General features: G+C 45.6%; 1 protein-coding gene across 4 annotated transcripts in view; it reads right to left on the reverse strand.

Annotated features, from left to right (window-relative positions):
* Positions 1–15,625: 15,625 nt before the first annotated feature.
* Positions 15,626–24,727, reverse strand: part of SLC23A2 (solute carrier family 23 member 2) — a 123,121-nt gene continuing 114,019 nt past the window's right edge. For all 4 annotated transcript variants that reach the window (XM_036417637.2, XM_036417639.2, XM_045574797.1 and 1 more), the window contains 4 exons: positions 23,650–23,779; positions 22,792–22,929; positions 22,253–22,348; positions 15,626–20,312 (listed from right to left, as the gene is read on the reverse strand). In XM_036417637.2, the coding sequence (XP_036273530.1) occupies positions 20,080–20,312; positions 22,253–22,348; positions 22,792–22,929; positions 23,650–23,779 (597 nt within the window). In that variant the 3' untranslated portion in view covers positions 15,626–20,079. The remainder of the gene's footprint in view (positions 20,313–22,252; positions 22,349–22,791; positions 22,930–23,649; positions 23,780–24,727) is intronic.

Genomic DNA, 24,727 nt, shown 5'->3' on the forward strand with positions numbered 1-24,727 from the left:
TGAAAATTGAGACCAAGGATTTTCTCATGAATTTAATATTAATTTTTAAAAATCACCTCTAAAATAGTAATTCAAAGAGAACTTACAAGTACATGAAAGAAAAAAAAAATCCAAGACTAGGGAAAGAGTAGCAATATAAACCACCAGGGCTCAGGAATGAAGTGAAAATAAAATAAATCATCATAGACATGAAGGATCCAATGAAACATCAAAATGCTAGTGAAAATTGAGTTAAGAACATGGAAGGTAGACTTCAGAAAAATGAACATAATAACATGCAGATGGCAATAAATTTTAAAATAAAAACAAGAAATAATAGATATAGAACAAAGACCAAGGAAATCCAACATATGTATAATTGGCATCCAGTTATATACAGGGTAGCCCCCAAAATGTATACACACTTTAACAGCTGATAGCTTAATTTTGGAAATGAAATATATTTTAATCAACACTGCATTTATAATTATTCAAGGTGTATGTAGACATTCTTTGGGAATACCCTATACATTTAAAAAACTTTTCTAAAACAAAAGAATTGGACTTTATAGGCTGAAAGAGCACACTATGTTCTGAGAGAATAGATATAGTTTTTTCATCCCCCTAAGTCTTTTATCAGAATGTAAGTTCCATGAGGTATGGGGATAGGGATTTTTGTTCTATTTGTCACTGCAATGTCTTTAATGTATAAAATAATGCATGGAACCTAGGAACCCCCAACAAACATTCATTGACTGAATTGCTGAAGGAATAAATTAACTAACACTGGCACACACTATAGTGTTACCACACTGCAGGGATAAAGATTCCTCTGGCTCCCCAGCAGAAAGATCAAACCACCCATTTAAAAAAAAAAAAAAAAAAAAAAAAAAAAAAAAAAAAAAGTAGGTTGGCTAAAGACTTCAGTACCAAAACATTCAAGGCTAAGAGACAATTACATAAATGGCTATAAATAAAGAACCATGGTGTCCTTAGAGAAAGAAAACATGACCAGGAACTATATGTCATCACAAACCATCATTTCAAATCTAAAAACATGCAAATATTTTCAAAATTACAGAAATTCAGCCACCTTAAAGAAAATAATAAAAGACCAAGTTTGGAAAATGAATAGAGAAACAGGCTAAAGCAGCAAAGTGGGCACTGAATATATTTATATTTGAGATTATTGGTAAAACAACTACTGGGATTAAGGTAAAAGCACATCGTAAATATATAAACTCTTCTGATGTAGAAGTTATAAAACCAATGAAGGTAGAAATTTGCCACAATTGAACCAAGATGTTTCCTGCTCTAGACAAGGCAGAGAGTAGAAACTAATTTGTGTGTGGTTATTTTTAATTAAGGTAAAAGCACAACATAAATATATAAACTCTTCTGATGTAGAAGTTATAAAGCCAATGAAGGTAGAAATTTGTTGAATATTCAGATTTCATTTTTTATAGAAAGGGAATAAAAAGATACGTTTAAAGTAAATAGCCCAGGTGATAGAGATATAAAGTTGTACAAATACCCAGGTAGTGCTTTTCAGCTGGGTGGGGGTGGAGAGAGCCTGCATCCCTGGTGGTCTTGAAATATGAGCAGTGATTATGTCATTTTGTCTTTTGGGATCAAAGAAAATGAGCGAACTGCAAAGCGCTCAACAGACAAAGAAGATTTGTCTCATATAAAAACATTCATTCATCCCCATGGAGAAATAAAGCACTGGAACTAACAATAGTAATAACCAATCAAAACTGTGGAGGAGGGAGGGGAAGGGAAGAGAAGAGAGAATGGAAGAGAGGTGGGATAAAGTAGAAGCACACTGATTCATCATCACTTGTGGAGAGTCCAAGGATATTGTCTTAAGAAGATTAACTAAATTATGTAGCAATTTGAGTGCTCTTTTGTACTATTTGAACTGTTTCACATGCATATATTAACTAATCAAAAAATTTAAAAAGATAGTCCTATGAGGTGCAGGAAGTGGTGGGCTGATAGTGAAGCAAGTCAGATAGATGCTGGTAGAAATTTCTTTTATTTTTTAAAAAAAATTTTATTGATTTTCAGAAAGAGAGGGAGACATCAATCAGTTGCCTCCCACTCACGCCCCAACCAGGGACCAAATCTGCAACCTGACTCTGTGCCCTGACCAGAATTGACCTTTCAATGTAAAGGAGGAAGCTCCAACCAATTGAGTCAAAATGATCAGGGCACTGGTAGAGATTTCTGAAGTATCCAGCATGTTGCCTCTTCAATAGCGTTACATCCAGAAGGATGGAGGTGGACAATAAGACCCTCTGATTTCAGGACAGTTTTGAATCTGAAAGTGGAGAAGAACTATGCCACTTTCTATCAGGCACCTTGAGTAACCTGGCACCCATGGCATGGGGCTACCTAGGGCATCGTTAGGAGGGGAGGGACCTAGGCAGACCCAGAGGGCAAGGGAGACAGCCAACATTTTTATACCCCAGGAGGGCATGGAAGGCAGGTGAGAAAAAGCTGAGGGACCTGAGGATATATTACAGTTGAGACAAGAGGACCCACAAAAAGGAAGTGGTCTGGGCCATGCCAGGGACCATGCTGGAACTCAGACATGTTGAAGGAGTCAGGGTGGAAGGATGCTGTACCCAGAACCAGCATGACACCCACCAGGACCAGATGCCTGCTCCCACCCCCAACTGTCCAGATGCTCTATGACCCTACCACTACCACCACCACCACCACTACCACCACCACCACCACTACCACCACTACCACCACCACCACCACCACCACCACCACCAAAACTGAAATGAGACCCAGGAAGGTGGGGATGGGCAGACAGGAAAGAACATTTCAGAATTAACCGAATTTAACTTAAAATGACCAAGTTTGCCACAAATGAACCAAGATGTTTCCTGCTCTAGACAAGGCAGAGAGTAGAAACTAATTTGTGTGTGGTTATTTTTAATTTCATGTATAGTCAAAGCATTTGACTTTAAAATTCAAGTAAGAAAATGAGAGAAATGCTTTAAAATCTTTGCTGCTTAGAGTGTGGTCCTTGGACCAGCAGCATCGACATCATCTAAGAGTTGGCTATAAATACAGAAGAACCAGATCTCAGGCCATGGTCAAGTTTAACGAGATGGCCAGGTGCTCCGTGTCCATGCTAACGGTGGAGACCATCTGCTTTAACACTTTCAGGTGCTACACGGAGGCGCCGAGGAGGACGAGACCGGGTGTATGAGGAGAGCCCTTAGGAAAGAGGTGACATCTGGGTTGAGTCTTAGAGACGGAGCAGGAGTTGCTTAGATGGAGAAGGACATTCCAGGCAGAGCTAGAGCAAGTTCAAAGCCATGAAAAGCCTGGCTGGTCAGAGAGCAGCATGTGGTCCAGAGTGGCTGGAACAAAAGGTGGGAAGTGAGAGGTGTTTTATGTTCCACTTTTGCAGCCAAAAAAGAAAACTCAAGACCAGTCAAGGGCCTTGGTTCCTGCGGTGTTTCAAACACAGCTGTCCTGCCCCTCCCTGACGTGTGGAGGTTGTCCAAACTGCAGGGCCAGAGAGGGAGCCAACACCTCCCCTCTCATGGAGATGCAGCCCGGCTGAGAGGAGCCAGCTGGGGGGAGTTTCTTGGAGGATAGATATGGTTACTGGGCCAAGAAGCCTCTGGAAGGAGCCAAGTGGGGGAGGACAGGACAGCCACGCCAGCGGGACTGGCCCATGGGCCTCTTCCAGGCTTCGTGAGACGCTGACCCTCCGCCCAGAGCTAGCCAGATCTCTGCAATTGCAAAGCCAGTATTCAGGGCCAGTATTCAGTGGCCCACTGTCACCACTTTGAGACCTTGACAGCCCCTCCTGCCTGGCCCTGGCCCACCCCATTCTCTCCGTGCACAGAAATGAAAGTTCGGCATGTTCTCTCCCACACTCTCCCTAATCACTTTGCTATGGAGTCTTCCCAGATGCAGCAAGCAGCTCCACGCCTTCTTGCTGTGCCCCTGATTGAGAACAGGCCTGGGCTGTCCAGGCCTTCCAGCACCCTTAACCTCTTCCTCCCCAGACCCAGGCCATCTTGAAATAGCTCATTTACTAGACAGAGAATGTCACTTCCAACGTCCGGTCCACTGGCTCTTGTGCTGTGAAAACAGTGCCCAGGCAAGCAGGGAGGAGGGCATGGGGAGATGGGCACAAGATGAAGTGGAGGGGTCAGGTCATGCCTTATAGTGTAGGCTACAGTGAGGAGTTTGGGATTGCATTCATGTAGCGATGGGATGCTCTTAGGATGCTTTATTACAGTGATAAGACCTTACACCTTTGTGGGAGGAGCCAGGGAGGTAACATCTGGAAGAAGACTGTTGGAGATCAGAAAAGAAGTCACATACCACACACCGGAACCACAAGGCAAGGGAAGTGATGAAGAAATCTACAAGACGCTGCTGCCTCTGAATTCAGTGGTAAACCTGGGTCAGTCATCGCAGGCTGAAAAGAAAAGTTGGGTGAAAGGGGGGCGGGGGGAGAGACAGGAAGAACGAATGGGAACCCACAAAGACACACCAGAATCCAAGAGGACAAACCAGACCTGCATCTGTCTTTCACAGCCTGAGGGTGACCTGCAGACACCGGCGCACTCACCTCAGAGCTGCACATGTAGGGATGAGGAGGAGGAGCTGGTGGCCTGACTCCCCCCCCACACACCCCCATCCCCCTGCTTCTGCCACCAATGAGGCCATCCAGCAGATCAGGGACCAGGACAGAAGCAGCTGCAGTGGCACGGGACCCTGCACCCGTCTTCCAAAAGTAATATCTCCTGCTGCTGCTTGATGCTTCTTTCCAAATTTTGCACACGTTTCTCTTGTGGCCAATGCTGATCTGGCCCTGTACAGGGAAGGGAATGCTGAGAAATGTAACTCCAGCTTAGCTTGGCTGACACAGTACCAGCTCCCACAGACTCCCAAATAGAGAACTGGGTATAGCATAAATTGAGAGTTTTCTCTAATGCTGGTTTTGTTTAATATTCCAAATGCACTCATATAAACTTAGCATTGTTTCTAAATGCAATTTATAAAAGCTATATTTGTAGAAGTGATGGCTTAGGATTTCTTTGGTCTCAATCAAGAAGCGTGCATTTCTTCTTGATACATGCATCTGTCTTTTGTTTATCGTTTTGCGATTTGCACACTTAAACCTTTAATGACAGTATTTTATTGGCCCTGGCTGGTTTGGCTCGGTGGTTAGAGTGTCAGCCCTCAGACCTAAGGGTCACTGGTTTGATTCCTAGTCAAGGGCACGTACCTTTGTTGCGAGTTTGGTCCCCTGCTCTTGTTGGGGAGCAAGTGGAGGACAACAACGTCAATATTTCTCTCTCCTTCCTCTTCCATTCTCTGAGGAAATGTCCTCCTTCCTCGGGTGAGGATTGGAAAAAAAAAAAAAAGGCACTTAATCTTTAAGAAATTGCCTTGGGCTGCCATGGAAGGCTTTACTTTTTTTTTCATACACTTTTTCATCCAGTGTAAACCTCAACACAATACACCACACGATTTCAGGTATCTGGGAAGGAAATGTTTCCTGGTTAAGTGAGAAATGGTTGGATGGCTTCAGGAAGACCTTTATTCTGTTGTTTAATGTGAAACATTTCTTTGAGAAGCCCCGCCCTCCTTTCTTCAGTTTGCTGTGATTTCCATTCTACACAAATCTATATATGTATTGGATAAATATTCCTTGTACAGTGGCACCAAAACTATGAAGAAACTTATAAAAATTTTTTGGAGGTGTTAAAAACAAGAGTTTGAACAAACGTAAGGATACTTTATTGGGAATTCCTGTGTAAACAATGTAATTCCAGTTAGAGTTTTAAATGGGCTTCTCAGGGAGAGGATAAACTGTGATTAACGCAGTGTTAACAAAGAACACATGGCTGAGGCCCACCCAGCACTCTCTGCTCCCCAGTCACAGCCTCCAGTCCAAATCCAGTAAGACAAGAGTCTCCGGCCCTACAGGGATTGTGGTGCACTGGGTCTCTGATTGCTGTTTCAGAGTATGCTGGGAAAGATGGTAACATTGCAAACTCTCCAAGAACGAATTCCTAAGCTTCACGAAAACACAACTGACTGTCTTCACACAGAGCCAGAAGGATCCCGGTGTTCTCAACCGCATGATGCAGAAATGGAGCCTCAACTGTGATGGACAGCCACTGCCAAGCATTTCTTAATCTTTTTGGCATCAGGGCCATAGCTTGTCATGACTCCTTTATCATGCCTTCCTGTTCTCAGAAGCAAATCGAGGAGCCCTTGACCTCCAAACCCACCCTTTCTCTCCAGCTACCCAATTGCCACTCCTCACTGCTCACGCATACCCTGAGCCCAGCACACCTACCACCCTACAGGCTACACCTGCTGACAGTCAAAAGGCTGCTCAAACATATGAGTGATCAAGAAAAGGCAAGCTAAAGTACAATGAGATATCATGTTATATTTATTAGACTGACAAAAATTAAAAGGAAGATAAACCCATTGCTGACAGAGATGCAGGGATGAGAAAAGGAATAAGGTGTGCTCCTATTTGACGGTTGGAAAGAGAACTATTATAGCTTTTTTGGAAAGCAACCTGGTAACATCTCTTAAAATGTAAAATACATGTACTCTGGAGCCCACTCCTGGGAATGCTAAAACATATGTACAAAAATGCTTTTTGTCGCTATGTGATGGCTAAGAATGGAAAATACCAATATCCCTCAACTTTGAATAAGCTCTGGTGAATCCTCAGTAAAAAGAATTATGAAAAGATGAATTAGAATAGGGCTGACTTGTAGGGATTTCCATAATATATTGTTCAGAGAACAATGAAAAATGCAGGAAAAATATGTATAAGGTAATTCATTGTTTTGTGCAGCAAAGAATGACAAAACATGAATGAATGTATGTGGTGTGAATGTGTGCATATGTGTGTATAGGTAGAAAGATAATAGATGCTAATAGATAAATAGATGATAGATGTTTACATGGTTGTATGATATAGACTCTATATTATAGAGAAATGTATGAATGACACAAAGCAGGTAGCTAACGTGGCTAGTAGAACAATGCAGGAGGATTGGCAGAAGTAAATGAAAGTGAGAAGCAAACAAACAGAAAATGTCGGAAAAAGAAATCAGTGTGTATAAGATCTTGTTTATGATAAATTGTATCTCAGTGCATAAAATATCAGGAAAAGAGAAGATCAATCTGCATCTTCCCATCTGTAGGAATGCGGGTGCTACATTGTGAAGTGAAAAAAAGCAAGTTACAAAATGTAGTTTGCTGCTATTCTATAGTAATAAAAACAATAGGCAAGCACAACCCCCCTGTATGATTGTGTCAGTTTGTGGAACAAGGAGATCACAGTGAAAGGAGATACAAGGCGGATAAAATGGTTACTGCACGGGTGTCAGGAGTGGGTTGAGGGAGATAGTTTTCAATTTTCACATCTTTATAGTGATTGCAGTATTTTACTTGTCACAATTAAGCACATATTACTTTGATTGTTTCAGAGCATCAGTAGAGGAAAAATAACCTAAAGTAGTTATCGGTTTCTTTCTCTCTTGTTCTTTGTTCCTTCCTGAACATTTGGTTTTGAACGTAGCCCAGCAACCGCCCCACCCCCATCCCCCAGCTGCCACCCTGTCCTAGTCCACCTCAGCATGCGTGTAGACGCCTGAGTCCCCTTCATAGAGGAAGTTGAGGTTAACCTTTCACCAAGGTCCTTTGAAAGTTCTGGTCCACTTAAGGATTTGGCTAGTCCAGAGAACACAGAGGAACTAGAGATGAGGCTCACAACTCTACAGATTTGTGTAGATATTTGTAGACACACACACACACACACACACACATACACACATACACAACACTCTGGCATCTTTGAGTCTCCAAATGCAGTTGTTTCATAGGTGATATGAATTGGGATGCTGAGGCTCACCAACTCCACAGTGTTTGGATGATTGGGGCTCTCACAAGAGAAATTTTATCTCTTTGCCCAGGCTGTGTCTGGAGGGCTGCCCTGGCATGTGTGTGTGGGAAGCAGGGGATGGTGCAGGGGTGGTCACTGTGCTTCTGGGTACAGCTCAGGGGCAGATGCCTAAATCCCACCCATCATCTGCGAATCATCCCCCACTGTATTCCCCAACTTCCCTACCTACCACCCCCACCCCCAGGATGTAATGTTCCGGAAAATGTCATCCACCAAGCTATGTCATTCATTCATTCATTCATTTAAAATGTCATCCACCAAGCTATGTCATTCATTCATTCATTTTTTTACAGAGAGGAAGGGAGAGGGATAGAGAGTTAGAAACATCGATGAGAGAGAAACATCAATCAGCTGCCTCCTGCACACCCCCTACTGGGGATGTGGCTGCAACCAAAGTACATGCCCTTGACCACAATCGAATTTGGGACCCTTGAGTCCACAGGCCGATGTTCTAACCACTGAGCAAAACCAGTCAGGGCTCTATGTCATTTATTAGACAAAACCTTCCTATACAGGACATAAGATGGCAAATACATATGTGGTTCTTTTAGCACTCTCATATTTTTACTAAGGTATATTTGGCTACAACTGTTATTTAAATGTCAAGCATAATTTGAGGAAGTACGATATTTTATATTAGTATTAGAGAAGAACAGGGACTTTATTTCTTAAACCACAATATTACTGAATACTTATAATACAGTTTTCATCTTTGTAAAAAAAAAACATTTATATAAGTAATTTGTATTTAAAGTAGTTAGAAAATAAAGAAGAATAGAAAAATGCAAATAAATGTAACCTGTAACCCCACTGCTCAAAGATAATAATCAAAGGTTTTGGAGTACATTTTCATTACTTTCTTTTAAACATACATTCATATAACTGTGAAGGTATTTGTAATACAATTGAAATGTTAGAAAAATATCTCTGAGTTATTGCTGAATAAATGGATACAGATGGAACCGAACTGAAGAAACTCTAAGGAGTGGCCAACTCTAAAGGCCTAACGGATTTTAATTTCAACTTTTGAGCTTTGCGAGGAAAGTACTCAATCAAATCCACAGTAAATCCTATTGTTGAACAAACACAGACCGCTTCTTTAGTATAAGCAGTTTTTAAAAATCACCGAATATGTGAAAAGATTCAATAGTCCAAAAGAAGAGTTTATTCTGAGGAACTGGAAAAAACACTCCTCAGTGAAACAAAAATATGAAATGGGAGAAAAGTTTTAAACAGAGTCCCTAGTATATGTTTTCAGTGGAACTTGAGAGGGATTGCATCTTTGGAAAGATCTCACTGTGGGAGACTACGATTTGATACACAGTTACAAAACCAAATTTTGACCAACAAAATAAGACCTGAAGCAGGGAGGCATGGAGCAGACTGACACACCTCCTTGGGGGGATGAGAAGAGATAAACCAAAGAACTTAGGTACTTATATGCATAGCCCATGGACTCTGGCAATAGGGTAATGAAGACGGGGGAGAGGGGGGGGGCGGAATTAGGAGGAAGGAAGGAAGAAAGGAGGGGGAAATGGGAGTTATTTCTCAACAATAAAAAATATATTTTAAAATGAAAAAAAAATGCAATGTTCCCCTAATAAACTACTGGATCTGGAATTGAGCATCTGTGGTTGAAAGCACCACAAAAGGAAAAGACCTCGTGGAAGGACAGCAGCCACTTATCAAGTGGTGCTTTCACACCACAGATTCAGCAAGGGAACAACGCCCCCTGTAGGAAGCTGCAGGTCAGACAAACTGCTCAACGAACTGCAAGGGAGAGACCAGCCAAAAGCAATGGCAGAGTGTGGCTATTGTGTGGATCATATATCAAACATTTACGAAACAACTGGAAATTTGAACCCTGGCGATATTTGATCATATTAGATAAATATTGTTGAAATTTTAAAATATGATAATTGGTTTTTAAAGCTATATTTTAGTGGTAACTACTGAAATATTTATAGATGAAGCAAGATGTCGGGGATTTGTTAAAAAACAATGGGGGAGCCTCGCCGGTTTGGCTCGGTGAATAGAGTGTTGGTCTTTGAACTGAAAGGTCCCTGGTTTGATTCCGGTCAAGGGCACCTGCCTGGGTTGTGAGCTCGATCCCCAGAGGGGGACTTGCAGGAGGCAGATAATCAATGATTCTCTCTCATAATTGATGTTTCTCTCTATCTCCCTCTTTCTTCCTCTCTGAAATCAATAAAAATATATATTTTAAAAAACAATGAGGGAGAGAAAATTAAGGGGTGAAGATAAAATAAGATTGGCCAGGATCGATATCTGTTAGGCTGGGTGATGGGCACATGGGGGGTTATTATAGTATTCTACTTTTGTACATTTGAAAATGACGAAAATAAATTGTTTAAAAATTGCATGAGATGACATGAGCAAGAGTTTGGATATCCTAGAAAACCAATCAGTGACTTAAGATTATTGCTCAGGGAATTCTCCCAGATCTTAGAGGAAGTGGGAAAAGATAGTATGAGTGAAATGATGTGAAACTTAGAGCAGATACTTGGGAGATGCAGTGTGAACGTAAAGTCAGAATTCCAGTAGGCATGAACAGAACCAACAAGGACAAGCAAGAATCTTCATTAAAGAACATCTCCATTATCAGTTGATTCTTTAACCACTGAGTCATTTAGCATTATTTGATACATCCAAATGTGCAGAGACTTTTACACTTCTATTAACTTCCAACTTAATTGTGTATAGTTAGGGAACATGTTCCATATGATACCAATTTTTGAAAACTTTGGAGACTTCTCTATGCCTAGAACAAGAGCAGCTTTTAGATGGCCAGCTGGTATGGCCCAGTGGTTGAGAATTGACCTATGAACCAGGAGGTCAGGGTTTGATTCCCAGGCAGCTGATCAATGATTCCCTCTCATCATTGATGTTTCTCTCTCTCTCTCTCCCTCTCCCTTCCTCTCTAAAATCAATAAAAAAGTAAAAGTTAAAAAATAATAATTTTAAAGTCCTAGCTGGTTTGGCTCTGTGGATAGAGGGCCAGCCTTGGACTGAAGGATCCTGGATTCAATTTCAGTCAAGGGCATATGCCTGGTTTGCAGGCTGGATCTCCAGTAGGGGGCACGAGGGAGGCTGCCAATCAATGATTCTCTCATCACTGATGTTTCTCCCTCCCATCCTCTCTGAGATCAATAAAAATATATTTAAAAAAATTTTTAAAGAACAGCTTTTAGAAACATTCCAAGTGCTTGTGAAGAATATACATTATCTAATTGCTGGATGCAGAATTGTAAATATGCCCTCAGTCCTTTCTAAGCCTTGCCTGCCTGACATCAAAAGGGAAGTGTTGGAATCACCCATTGGCAGGTGCGTCTATCAGTTTCTTCCTATGGTTCTATCCATTTTTAGTGCATGAATTTTTAGTCTGTCTGGGTACATGGGTTTAAAAACTGACTCTTTGTAAATTGAACCTTTCTGTCATTACATCATGAACCTCCTGATCCTTAACAGTGTATTCTGCCTTAGGATATATTTTGTTTGAAGATAATAGTATTTGCCCCATGTGATGTCCCCATCCTTTCATTTTTAGTTTTACCGTCCTCCGTGCTACGGAACACATCTGTGGTGAAGAATCAATTGTTTTTGTGTTTCCCAATCCATTATAGGCTCTTAGACTTTAATAGAACATTATTTTTTAAACTAGAGGCCTGAACATGAATTTGTGCACCAGTGAGGCCCCTCAGCCTGGCCTGTGCCCTCTTGTAATCCAGAACCCCTCAGGGGATGTCAGACACCTAGTTTCGGCTCAATCCCTGCAGGCCAGGCTGAGGGACCCCACTGGTGTGCGAATCCGTGCACCAGGCCTCTAAGATGCATATAAGATATTTGGCTAATCTCTTCCTGCCCTCCCCCCTTCCCTCTGAGATTCATCAGTCTGTTCCATGTTTACATGCCTGTGGTTTCCGCTCCTGCACTGAGCATCTGTACCCCTGGTGGAGCACATCATAGCTACTGGCTGGTCGCTTAGGCTTTTATATATATAGATAATCCTATATAATACAAGGTTAATATGCAAATCAACTGAATGGTGGAACTGGTTGCTATGACATGCACTGACCACCAGGGGCCAGACGCTTAATGCAGGAACTGCCCCCTGGTGGTCAGTGCACTCCAACAGGGAAGCACCACTCAGCCAGAAGCCGGGCTCGTGGCTGGCAAGTGCTGCTGTGGCGGTGGGAGCCTCTCTCGCCTCCATGGCAAGGCTACCAAACAGCAGCACTGCAGGCAGAGTGGGGCCGGGATGCGAGGGAGCGGTGCCCGGCCCTGACTCAGGTTCCTCTCTGGCCACCTACTGCTTTGTGCACTGCTACATCCCTCGGGGGATATTAGACTGCTGGTTTCGCCTGGCCTGCAGGGATCAGGCCAAACCAGGCATCCAACATTCCCCAAGGAGTCCTGGATGATTGCAAGAGGGTGTAGCCAGGCTGAGGGATCCCCCCAAGTGCATGAATTTAGTGCACCAGGCCTCTAGTATATTAATAAAATTCTGGAAGTTTATTAAAGTAGAAGCCATATATTTTAATATTGAACACAGAATAACTGTCAAATTGCTTAGAAACCTTTATAAAGTTTCTGAAACACTATTAACTTCTGAACATGCCTGCTGCAGCCTTCAGCCATTACGGCCACACTTCCTAACATCAGTGTTGTAAACAGCATGCAGCCGGCTTTTGTTCTGCCATCTGGTCTAACAATCTACCTTTCAATTGGCAAGTTTGGTCCGTTGAGCTATCGGTACACTTGGGCTTATTTCTCTCATCTCTGTAAATCTCCTCTGTCCCCGCTGCCAAGGTGGTATGGCCTCGGGCAGGTGTCGGCAACCTACGGCTCCAGAGCCACATGCGGCTCTTTTGAAGCTTTACCGCGGCTCCGACAACTTGCAAGCCTGTGTGAAAATGAAGGTAACGTCTTACAGCCCTGATGTGCTGACACTGCACTGAGGTTCAGGAGCAAAAATCCCATTAACCAGGTAAATTAAATATTTTAATTAGCTATTAATTTGCAAAAATATATTTTACATTGTTAAGTGAAAAAGTCCTTTTTTTCTTCAGATTGACAGCTAACTGCACGAACCGGTATATAGCATTAAGGTAAGAAACAATATATGCAGTGTTATATTTGTTTTAAATGTCGCAATGGTTTTGCGGCTCCCAGGTTTTTTTTTCCTTCGGAAATGGGTCCAAGTGGCTCTTTATGTCTTAAAGGTTGCAGACCCCTGGCCTTGGGTTATAATTTGAGATCATCATGGACTTTTTTCTTATCTTCGGCCTCCCTTTTTTTATGATCAGATGCTACTGACCATGTACCCCAGGACTCCAAGGTAGAAACCTGTTCCCTAGAGGGATGGAATCTGGAGGGGGAGACTTTGGGAAGCGACTTTGTCATGAGGTCAGAAACCTCGTCAATGGGTTGTCAGTAAGAGAGGCCCCAAAGAGGGGCCCTTGGCCCCTGCCACCAGGTGAAGTCACCACGAGAAGATGGCCATCACGAACCAGGAAGCAGGTCCTCACCAGCCCCCAACTCTGTGGACACCTGGGTTTCCAGCCTCCAAAACTGTGAGAAATGTTTGCTTCTAGGATACCCACTCTATGGTTTTTTCTGTGATAGCAACAGAGCAGACCAAGATACCAGGTGTAGCAAGATATTCCTTGTTCACCTTTCCTCAGTGTCTCTCCTATGACTACCCGGGCCTCTCCTTTTTTAAGTTCTTCACCCAAAGTATGGGAATGGGGGCCTTTGAATGGCTAGATGTATTAACATTCTGAGTTGCAAGTTCAGTTTCTGCAGTCCTCAGACACGCAGCTCCACAGACAGGGTTGTCCCGACCCGCGGGACAACAACGGGGGCACGCAGGGACCACCTAAGAGAATGAAACAAACAAGGAACGCGAAAGAATGGAGGCAAGACAAGGTTCTGATCAAGCCTCAATTTTATTCTCTGAAAAGGCTGTATTTATACAGCAGAAACAAAGGGGGGCAGGGTTGCCTATGCAGGGGGGTCTTTGGTATCTGGCAACACAGGATTGGCTAATTGCCAGGGGCGGTGTGACATTCCAAGGTGCAACATTCCAAGGCTGGGCTATCTAGGGGGGAGGATCAGGAAGGGGAAGAGGCAGGAAGACAGGAGATGCTAAACCCCAGGTTAATCTTATCTTCTGGCCAAGCCCTCAGGTCACCGCATAACTTCTGCTAGAAGGAACTTAATTCTATTTCCTTAAGACTGAGTTGCTTGTCTCAACTCTGCTGGCTCCCAACACAGGGTGGCTGGAGGAGACCCTGACACCCACTGGTCCCGGCTCTTCAGGCCTGCCCTCTGCTCACTCTCTCTGCGAGCTTTCAGAGTGATCTTCGTTTTATCTTACATTCCACTACCTCGCAGGGAAGGCGGATGAACTACATTCTAGGTTATGTAGTAACATGAACCTCACAACAGCAGGTGGAACGTGACCATACATACGTGTCATGCCTTTTCCATAACGTTCAGAAACACGCAAAACTAAAACAAAGCAGTGAATTGTTTAGGAATATGTATTCAGGGGCAGGCAAAAGTAGGTTTTCAGTGGTGAGTGCATGGAAGTTTTACATATTTTCCCCTATGAACAACTGTAAATCTACTTTTGCCAACCCCTGTATATGGCAAAATTGTGAAGAAAAGCAAGGGGAAAATGAACCCAAACTCCAGGTAGTGGCTCTCTCTTTGTGGGGGATGAGGATGGGGATGCAACAGGAGAGAAGCCCACGAGATGGGGGAGAGGGAGTGTGAAGTATTGGTAACGTGCAGTTGTCCCAGCTGAGCGTGAGAACATGGGTATTCTTTTTAAAAATACTTGACTATTTTCACATATAAAAATGTCACCTTGTGGTTGGTTGTCTAGCAACGGCTCACAGGTCAGGATGTTGGGAATGTGGTAGCTGTGGTGGCCACTCATGGTCCAAACTGCCAGAGACGAATCAGGGATGGGATGGGAGCTCTCTGCCTTCTCTAAATGCACTGCAGCACCTCTGACTCATCTTCACACCTCACGGGGGGAGAGAGGGCAATGCCCCATGACTGGCCGCTCTGAGGCTTGGATCTCAACATTGCCCACCTGTCTGCTCAGTGCACCTGACTCGGCCGCAGCTGCTCTCAGAGCCTTTGACTCCACCGTGTGGACAGATAGGCTTTCTGATCACCAGCCCCTACCAGGCATCTTCAAACTACAGCCCGAGGGCCACATGTGGCCCGCAGAGGAGTCTGATCCGGCCCGCCAGGTTTTTTGGGCAGTGAGCGCAGCCGAGGTGTTACAGTAGGAATTAGTAGTTCATATAGTCCGGCCCTCCAGCTCTCTGAGGGACCGTGATCTGGCCCCCACTTTAAAAAGTTTGAGGACCCCTGCATGATCCCCCATCTCCAGATGGTGCTGTCTTAATAAGAGACTCAATTTCATGCCAAAGTCCAGCATCAACGACCCTCGGGTCTCCGTGCCCCTCAGGCACCCTCCTAAGGAGCTGCCGTGGTTCCCCAGGCATCTCCCGGGCACCCAACAATAATGCCTGTGAACCTGGTGAACTGAACTTTTCATCAGCCCATTTCCACCCCCACCACCATCTTAAAGACCAGCCAGAGAAGGAGGCGCGTGAACAGCAGAGCTGTGCCCAGAAGAGCTTTTATTTGTACGGAACAGTTTTAAAAATACAGAATAAAATAGCTTTATCTCTACTATTATTCACAACGTCTGGTCCAAATATTACATATTTTTAAAATACTTAAACGTTTAATGAAGCCATGTTAGAAAAACAATATGAAAATTCTTTTTAAAAACTCCATAAAAGAATTACACATCTCAAAAACAACCCCACCCTAAATACCCTCGGTATGCAAAATAAAATAAAAAACTGAACAAAATCCCAAAGAGGTACATAGCCAAAGTCAGCCACAAAAACTCAAGGAAAATCTAGGCATCCCCACTGCGTTAAGAACAGTCAGAAATTTATTAACGTATCACACGAAGGTTGTTACACACGAACGGAGGAGGGCATGAACTTGAACTGTCAGTAACATGACCAGGCTGGTGAGGGTGTCCTAAATACCAGGAAACTCACACGCACGATTCTAAGGACGCTGGGAGTTACTGATGCAGAGTGATGATGAGGCACAGTCAAGAACAACCTAGAAGAACAGGAATGTGTGGGAGGCTGCTGAAAAGAACGTGCTTTCTGGGTCCACGGGCGGAAACGCTGGCAAATGCAAGGTCTTCTCGCACTGCTGGGCGGTGACTGCAGGTCGGGCAGTGGGCCGGGGGGGGGGGGGGTCCTGTTCTCCGTGTTCAGGTCGGAAGCGGACAGAGCACAGCACAGGCAGCAGGTGAGAATCCAGGCTCTTCTCCGAAGCCGAGGGGCGGCCCATGCTCAGGCTCGTCCGCACCACCACGGGGTCCAGGAGGCACGGCTGGGCACACACCAGGCATCCAGGGGCAGCCAGGCCAGGCCTGGTGTCTGTGGCCACGGGCACACCGGAGCACGGTGGCCCGCAGGATGCTGCCTCTCCTCGCGACGGACGGGTTCTGGAACGCGGTTCCTGCCACAGCTCTCTTTTCACCTTCTCTCTGGCCTGGCCTCTCTTAGCGGCATCAACATTAAGGAAGATTACAGTCGCCAACTTCAAGTCTAGGTGGCTAGTACCAGTATTTCAGCAGGGACGTGAATTAAGGTAATAACAGCTTAGCTGACGGTCATAAAATATATACGCATGGGCAAATAAAGTATACACACATACTAGAGATTCATCAATGGAGAAATTCTATCATCACATGACATTGTCATGAAAATTATATCATTCCCTCCCTGGAAAACGGTAACTATTATCCTGGGCAGAAATGTTAATTTTACTAATATGGAAATACTGCAATACTCATGCATAAACCACGTTGTCGTCATGGAAGTCAGTGTTCTACAGTATAAAGCAAATCCTGTGTGTGAATCTGTTACCGTGAAAACGGGAAACCATCAGGACCCACATGCTTCACCGTGGCTGACCTGGCTGGGCCACTTCCCTTGCTTGGATCAATCACAAAGAAATCACTGAAAGTTAACATCTGACGCCCTCTTGAGAAAGATTTGATACTAAGGAGCCTGCATTTAATTCCCTAGTGAGAATGAGAATGAAAATTGCTTACAAAGACTGGAGCTATTTTCCAATTACTTTGTAAACCATGTTAGGTGTTTTAGCAAAACCCGAGGTGGGGCCCTGACCCACCCGCACTGGAATACGGCAGCATCTACTGTCCTTATAAATACTTTCCACTGCTCTTCTATAGCAAAATGGTTCACATACGTGTGGAGATGGTGGGTAGGTGGTCACTGTGGAAACTGGAAGCGAATGCCATGCTGAAGGACACTTACATGAGTGGGTTCACAGGAACAGATCATGCCTGGCCACCGTGTCCCTCCAAAGCTCCCTACGGGTGGTGTCTTCAAACCCAGGCAGCAGAGGAACACACTTTTCTCCATTAAACTCATTCTGTCCCACATCCGCTAGCAGAAGGATCACTTCTTAAAATGGTTGGTGCGTGTTGCTTGTGTAGTAAGACTTATGTGTCATCCTGAGGCTCAACTCCCTCCCTTGGCCAATGGAACAGAAGAGCAAAACCCCTCTTTGCAAAAGGCGGTGTGGGCGCAGGGCTTCCCTGCTCACAGGAATGCTTGCAGGTTTGAAATGGACCCAAGGAAAGGTTTCAGAAGGGAGTGGGTTTCTGGAACAAGCCCGCTCAAGTTATGTTGAAAGGAACTTGTTTTGTTTCTGAATTACTGAAGGCCCAGATGCTTTTATTTGGGTATTAGGTTCTTCTGCTCACCTACAGAGCTAGAATACTGCAAATCTTTGGGAGGTGTAACATTTTCCCCATTTTTCAAAGCTGAGAAATTTAGATGCTGAGCAGAAATACAAATAGAAGGAACAGAGAGCAACTCAGCGTCAGAGGACTGTCAGCCTGGAGGGCATACCAAGTTCAAGGGATGGAAATGGTTAAGGGGTGCGCTTCAAAATAAACTAGGCATCAGATACACGCCAAAGAAAAATAACATACAAAATTAAATGTAATTGATAGTCTAAATTCTTTACTTAATTTCAATAAGGTCTTGGCAAAACAATGAAGTGGCTCCAAAGAGAGTTCTTACTAGAACAAGCCTTGAAGCCCCCAACTTCCCAGGAGTCAAGGAGGTGACACAGAGGCAGCCAGGGGACAGGACGTGCACGAGATGGACACAACAGTGCTGAGACCCAGGCCCATGGTCCGCTGCTAGAGACAGCACCGCCCACTGCATTCAAGCCTCAGCCAGGTCAACGAGTGCTTAGGAAGAGAAGCATGACCTCATGAAGCGAGCTCGCTGCGTTATAGCTCAGAATTTTCTGGCTGAAAAACCTCAAACCAAATCCAAGAAGTTTCTTTCGCTTCCCCCCGCAAAAAGAATTTAGTGTTATTTAATTAGAACTCAGCAGAGGGGACCTGCATGCTGCCTTCCTCACCACACCTTCTGCAGGAACGTAAACAAGAACGGCAGCGCTTGTCCAGGGGTCTGACCGACCCCCCCTGCCAAATCAAGACCCAGGGGACACGCCACATGGCAACCCACGGAACGTCCCCTTACGTCTTGACTGCAAGAAACAATTTGCAACAGAAACACAGCGGTGGGTGTACCGGCACACCCACCAGCCGACATGGCAGCTGTTTGGTGCCTGCCCAGGCTTCTCTTCTTCACAAAACAAATTCACGTATAAGGTAAAGCCGCGGGTTCTGGGCTCTGATCCAGTAGTTAGTTTTGATAAATAGGTTAGGCATTACAGTATTTACACTTTCATGGTATCAAGCAATACAACCACAAAATGGCTACTGGCCTGCAAAAGCCATGACAACAGCTTCCCTGATGGCGTCCACAGCTTTACAAATGCTGGTTCTTCCTTTAATGGGAGGAGTGGGAGGGGCACAGGAATGGGGATGCAAGGTAACAGGGTCACGTGGGAAAAACACTGATTTCAAAAATCTGCTATGGTCAGTAATATTAAATAGGAATAAAATCTTGTATTTATAGACACATGTGACAATAACTGACATCCACATGACAGCAGAGCCAAGACACCCATAAACGTCTGGCGGGTGCCCCCGTGTGGCACTCCACTCCCATTGCACCACCAGGAGTGAGACGCGCCAGACAGAGCGCCTCAGCTCCTAGTGGAGAGAGAGAGGCCAGTGTGAAACGTGCTGGCCCAGCCGGGGCCAGGTGGCCCCACGATAGAGCAGCTGAGAGTCAGATACTGACTTCCTTCCTTCCCCCTCAGGCCCCCAAAACACACTTCCATACTAATACTGTGTGTACAGACCTTACCCAAGCGATGGGACACAGGTCTGTACAGCAACACGCTGCTGTTTCCCACAGGAGGAGCAGGGAACGCGGAATCACATTTGACCAGCTGTGACAATGCGAGGATACTGGTGCCCTTTCACCACAGGAGGGCGCTGTGGTTCAGGCGGAGGTCAAATAAAAACAGACAGACCAACCAACCAACAAACCAAGCAGGTCCAGGTGCTTCTAGGACAGGAAGCCCCTAGACCAGGGGTGGGAATCTTTCTCCTGCCAAGGGCCATTTGGATATTTGTAACATCGTTCACTTAGTAAAAATGTATGTTGCTATGAAAAAAGCTGCTAGATTTATTGTGAGGTTGTCTTGGCAGGCCGGACGCTCCCCACCCCTGCCCTGGAGGCGGCCAGTAAAAAAGCGAGCATGGGTGGTGGCAGCGGGGCTGAGAACAAGGAACTGCTGTGGAATTTCAAACACCTGCTCCCCCCGGAGGACGGGAATTTCAAGTTCAGTGACCACAGCCAGCAGTGGACATTCTCAGGGGCAAGGGGTTGGGGCTTAAATAAGGAGAGAGGTGAGACACTATATATTAGACACGATCACCACTCACAACAACAAAAAAGCTACTGTCTTAGCTCTGGGGTACAGAATGTAAATGCAGATACACAAACATATATGTTACCGCTTGTTACTCGGCGAGAAACTACAGATCATGCCTCACTGCGGCCAGGCCACAGGGCAAGCTACGGCTATACCGCGGCCTGCAAGTCCTTGTCGGGACTCCGGCTGCTGGCACTCTTACCGAGGCCTTTCCACGTGTAGCCCACAAAGGTGGGGCTGATGGGTAAGTAGCTGAAGCATTTGTATTTTTTAATAACGTTCATGCCGAATGGCAGGTCGTAGGACTCCATGCCATCGAGCGCTTTGCTCCCTTTGCTCACGCCCTTCTTCCATTTCCGAATGCCTCTTTCCTCCGGGGTACCTATGGGACACACACATCGAACAGAGCAGTGGAGTGATTAGTTCAGCAGTTCTCCAGGAACGGAGAATCCAACATGCCGTCCCACAGATGGAACCTGCAGGACGACAGCAAAGCACCCCTGATGGCACTCGGCTATCCGGGGGCCCAAACTAGAAATTTAAGAATCACTGATCCATCCTGTTCCTTGTGCTCCGTGTTCAAATGACCTTCCGAGGCCCTTACCTCAGCCCTGTCCTTCCACGTGCTGCATATTCTTACTGCTATTTTTACTGTGGGAGTCCGGCCCAGGCCGTGTCTTTGCTTCCCAGGGTCACTTTGTCAGTCTAACTGGCTGTCCAGTCTTTAGAGTCCCCACCCCCTCCCCCAAATCTGCTCTCAAACACTGCAAAACACAACAAAAACCTCTCTCTAAAATGCAAATCTGAGATTGCAAAATGGGACCCCAAGTACTTGCTATACACAATGCCTTCATCAATTGGTCGTGGCAAAGCCCCCAATCCTGACATTCTGCATTTTGTACTGCTTCCCCCTATTTTAGCCTGTGTGTGTGTGTGTGTGTACACGCGTGCGCTGCACTCAGCTAACCCCACTTGTCTGCTCCTGTGAGGATGCACTCCACTGGTTAACACTCTGGGCCACTCTGGGCTCTGACCGATGAGCCTGGCGCGGGGAGCACTGCTGCCTGCCCTCGGCTACAACAGGCCACGCAACAACATGCCGCTGTGCCCGAGCCCGGGGGAGGAGCTCGAGTCTGTGGTGCAATATTTAGGGTCCTCATTATTTCCCTACATCTACCTATGTCTCCACCCCATTGGTGTTTCAGTAACAAAACTGACTTTAACTTCTATCTGTCTCATATGTCTCTCCCTCGATTAGTTCTGACTTAGGAGAGAAAAGAGGGTGTTACTGACCCTCATAAATCTAACACCTTCCACCTACTCATGTATATGTTCATCCCGGTTCCCGCAGCATCCTCTTGACTGAGGCTTTTTGAGGGAGGTGGGGTGAGGGGAGATATCTCAACAAGACCTTAAAGCTCAAAAATAAACATTCCCCTCCCTCGATGGCAGGTAAATCTACGGGTGTGTCTGTTGCATTTACAGCAGTACAGAGCAGCCTCTGAAGGAAGCTTGGAAGGCCACAAGGTCACACCCAATACTTGGCATCTCCCAGCTGAGAAACAAGGGTTACGGGTGTTAAGAGAAATGCTGCCTCCCAACCTGTGCCACTCGCTGATCTTGGCAGCAGCCTGTGCCCACTGTACTTGTGGCATTTGGTCTTAGTTGGCTGGCACCTGCCTTAGGAAGGACTTGGACTCATTAAAGGGCAGGCTCCCCAAGCAGGAGAAGTGCCAGAGGCTATTGCCAATGAAATCAAACTGCAGGGCCCTGGGCAAGGCTGTGCAGGGGGGCAGGCGGGCTAGAGTGTGCCCAGAACAGCCCACTGCCACTTCACCCCATGCAAGGAATCTCACTAAAAAGTAGCTCAGGCCGAAACCGGTTTGGTTCAATGGATAGAGCATAGGCCTGTGGTCTGAAAGGTCCCAGGTTCGATTCCAGTCAAGGGCATGGTCCTTAGTTGCGGGCACATTCCCAGTAGGGGGTGTTTAAGAGGCAGCTGATCAATTATTCTCTCTCATTGATGCTTCTCACTCTCTATCCCTCTCTCTTCCTCTCTGTAAAAAAATCAACAAACTATATTAAAAAAAAAAAAAAAAAAGTAGCTCAGCAAGGAGGAAAACAGCTCAGTAAGTTTATTAGCAAAAAAAAAACCGATTTCATAAAAGAAGGCTGGAAGTGTCATCTTAACCACTGTCCTAAGGAAAGGACAGTTTTGACCAGTGATGGCTTTGAACTGACTCCCTCTGCCTGCTTCCTATATTTATTTGGCAAAAAAGTGACTCACATAAGTAATAAGCCCGTTTGACGTGTACCACATACCTGGGATGGTGTTATCCAAAATGAAAGCCACACAACCTCCTACAAACATGGCCGTGGTGAGGAGAACGTTCAGCACTTGGTCAATGCCTGATATCCCTAGAACAGAACACAGCGGGGTCACTGTCAGCCAGGAGGCGCCTGCCCTGGCCTGGAAAGGCGTGCTGGGTGGGCACTGGCCGCCAATCCACCCAGTGTACATCCCTGTCGCTCGTGTGCAGGAATGTTTTAAACTACTCCTTCCATAACAACCAGAGGAAAAGCCTTAACCTGATACAGTGAAGTCACCCTAGAATGAAATGTGAAGACCAATGAAACCATTGGGGGATGTTGTTTACAGATTTAAAAAAAGAAGTCAATATAAAGAAGGCTGTGTAAGGCTGAAAAAGAAAACAATCCTGAAGTTCCTATGTCCTCTCTGACCGGTGTTGAGCTGTTCGTAAACTGGTGGCTCTGGTTCCAACCACCACTCCCACCCCACTCCACCCCACCGCCCCGCTCCCCCGCCCCCTGCCACAAGATTCAAGCCCTGTTTTTCCTACCTGTGACAAGAGGGTTCTGCCTGAGGTAACTTGGAAGGACGAGTCCAAAGAAGATAGAAAATCCAAGCACAAAGAGGTTCCGGGAAGAGTTTAAATCAATGAACTGCAGGTTAGAGAGTCCAACGGCTGTGATCATTCCTGGAAAGAAAACATCAGACAAGTTCCAGTCACTCCCACGGAGGAGCTTACACTACATAAGCATTGGGGCACAGATGATTGACAGCTGCTGAGGGCAAGACTCAGTGTCCATCCTCTACAATGTCCTTCCTCTGTCCCATCAGAAACAGGTCAGAAGACCAGGTCAGGACAGGACGGGATGTGACTAGCTGGCCGCTCGGCTCATGCAGAGGCACAAGCATCACTGTTCTCAGGCGGGAAGGCTTGCTTTAGACCGAGCAGGAACTAAGGACACGGGTTCCCCCTTGACACCTCCATGCAAACATTCCTATTAAATTGGGAAACCCAACCAAAGCTGGCCCCTGACTACATCAACTAAATGGCACACAGACCCACTGTAAAAACGGTCTGTTTTAAACAGTCCACTCAGAGGGTAAGACAGGTTGAGTTAAATCACCAATTAATAAATACCAACTAAAGAGATTATGTCATATTATTTTTCCTTGACTAAATATTCTACCTTTGGTTGTACCTTCAACATAAATTCAACTCCAAGAGTGATACAGGTTTTTTTTATGTTTCCTATGTCTATCCTTTTGTATTATAAAATAGAAATGCATTGCTACCTCCAATCTTACTGAAGAGATTTAGCAAAAAACCATAATCTCTGTGAAAAATTAGCAAATACGAAGAAAAAGAGGCTCAGAGGGGCAGCCCACCATCGAGGAAATGGACTTTTACCAAAGAGCGTGCAGAAGAGGGCGCCGAGCACAGGGTCCGGGAGGGAGGCGAAGAGGGCGCTGAACTTGCCGATCGTGCCCAAGGCCAGCATGAAGGCGGCCCCATACTGAATCACCCGGCGGCTGCCGACCTGCGGGCAGAGGCAGAGGCAGGAGTTCAGTTCACAAATCCCCAGCCCCTTGGGGCAAATGTGACAAAACTCTTACTCAAAATCTAGGTTATTGTAAAAACATTTAGTTAAGAGGGATCCGTCTCATTTCATAGAGGACTGAGACCAATGTACAGTTACAATAAAGCACCCAGAGTAAGAAGGTTCCCACCCTCTTTCCTTGTCCCATGGGCCCCTTCTCCTCCCGTGTCTCTGGGAGGGGCCGGGCAGGACACAGTTTTGTTTCTCTGAGCCCTGGAGGCTGTCACCTTGGTGTGGGACCTGCTCCTGCACTCAGGTCCTGCATTTCTAAAGCCCGCAGTCACTGGCAGGGACTAACTTTTAGCATCAAATGCAAAACGTAAAAGCTACCGTCTGCTTCTGCATGTCTTTTGGGTTTCTAGCATCACCCTTCACTCAGCAAGTTAACCCACTCAAAGCACGGCAGCCTCAACAGCCCCATCTTCCCCTCCCCCGAATCAGACAAAACCCCAAGCATTTCTGGAACCTCCTCATGGCATCTTTCCCATTAGAGTGACACAGCCTAGAGCAGCGGCCGCCAATCTCTCGGACCTAACGGACCACCAGTGGTCCACTGCCCCCACCGCACACCCACAGGTGCAGAACGCTGGCCTAGAGGACAAGGTGCAGAATTCTCGGGGCCCCCTGCCTGTCTGGCATCTCCACTCCACCTCCATCTACGTGACCCGGGCAAGCTACGCTACCTCGCTGGGTGTCAGGATGCTCACCTCTGTAACTAAACCTGTGGTTTTGCTTTAAGGGTTAGATGGGATGATGTATAAAATAATTTGAACAGCACCTTTCAAGGGACCTTTCAAACACACTGGGAAGTCAGTGCTCTGCACAAGTCCTCTGGTGCTCGTGAATTAAAGCACAAGTCTCAGGCTCTTGCACACGGGCAAGCTCCCT

Source organism: Pipistrellus kuhlii, unplaced genomic scaffold (assembly GCF_014108245.1).
Source record: "Pipistrellus kuhlii isolate mPipKuh1 unplaced genomic scaffold, mPipKuh1.p scaffold_m20_p_6, whole genome shotgun sequence".
In the NCBI taxonomy this organism is placed as follows: Eukaryota; Metazoa; Chordata; class Mammalia; order Chiroptera; family Vespertilionidae; genus Pipistrellus; species Pipistrellus kuhlii.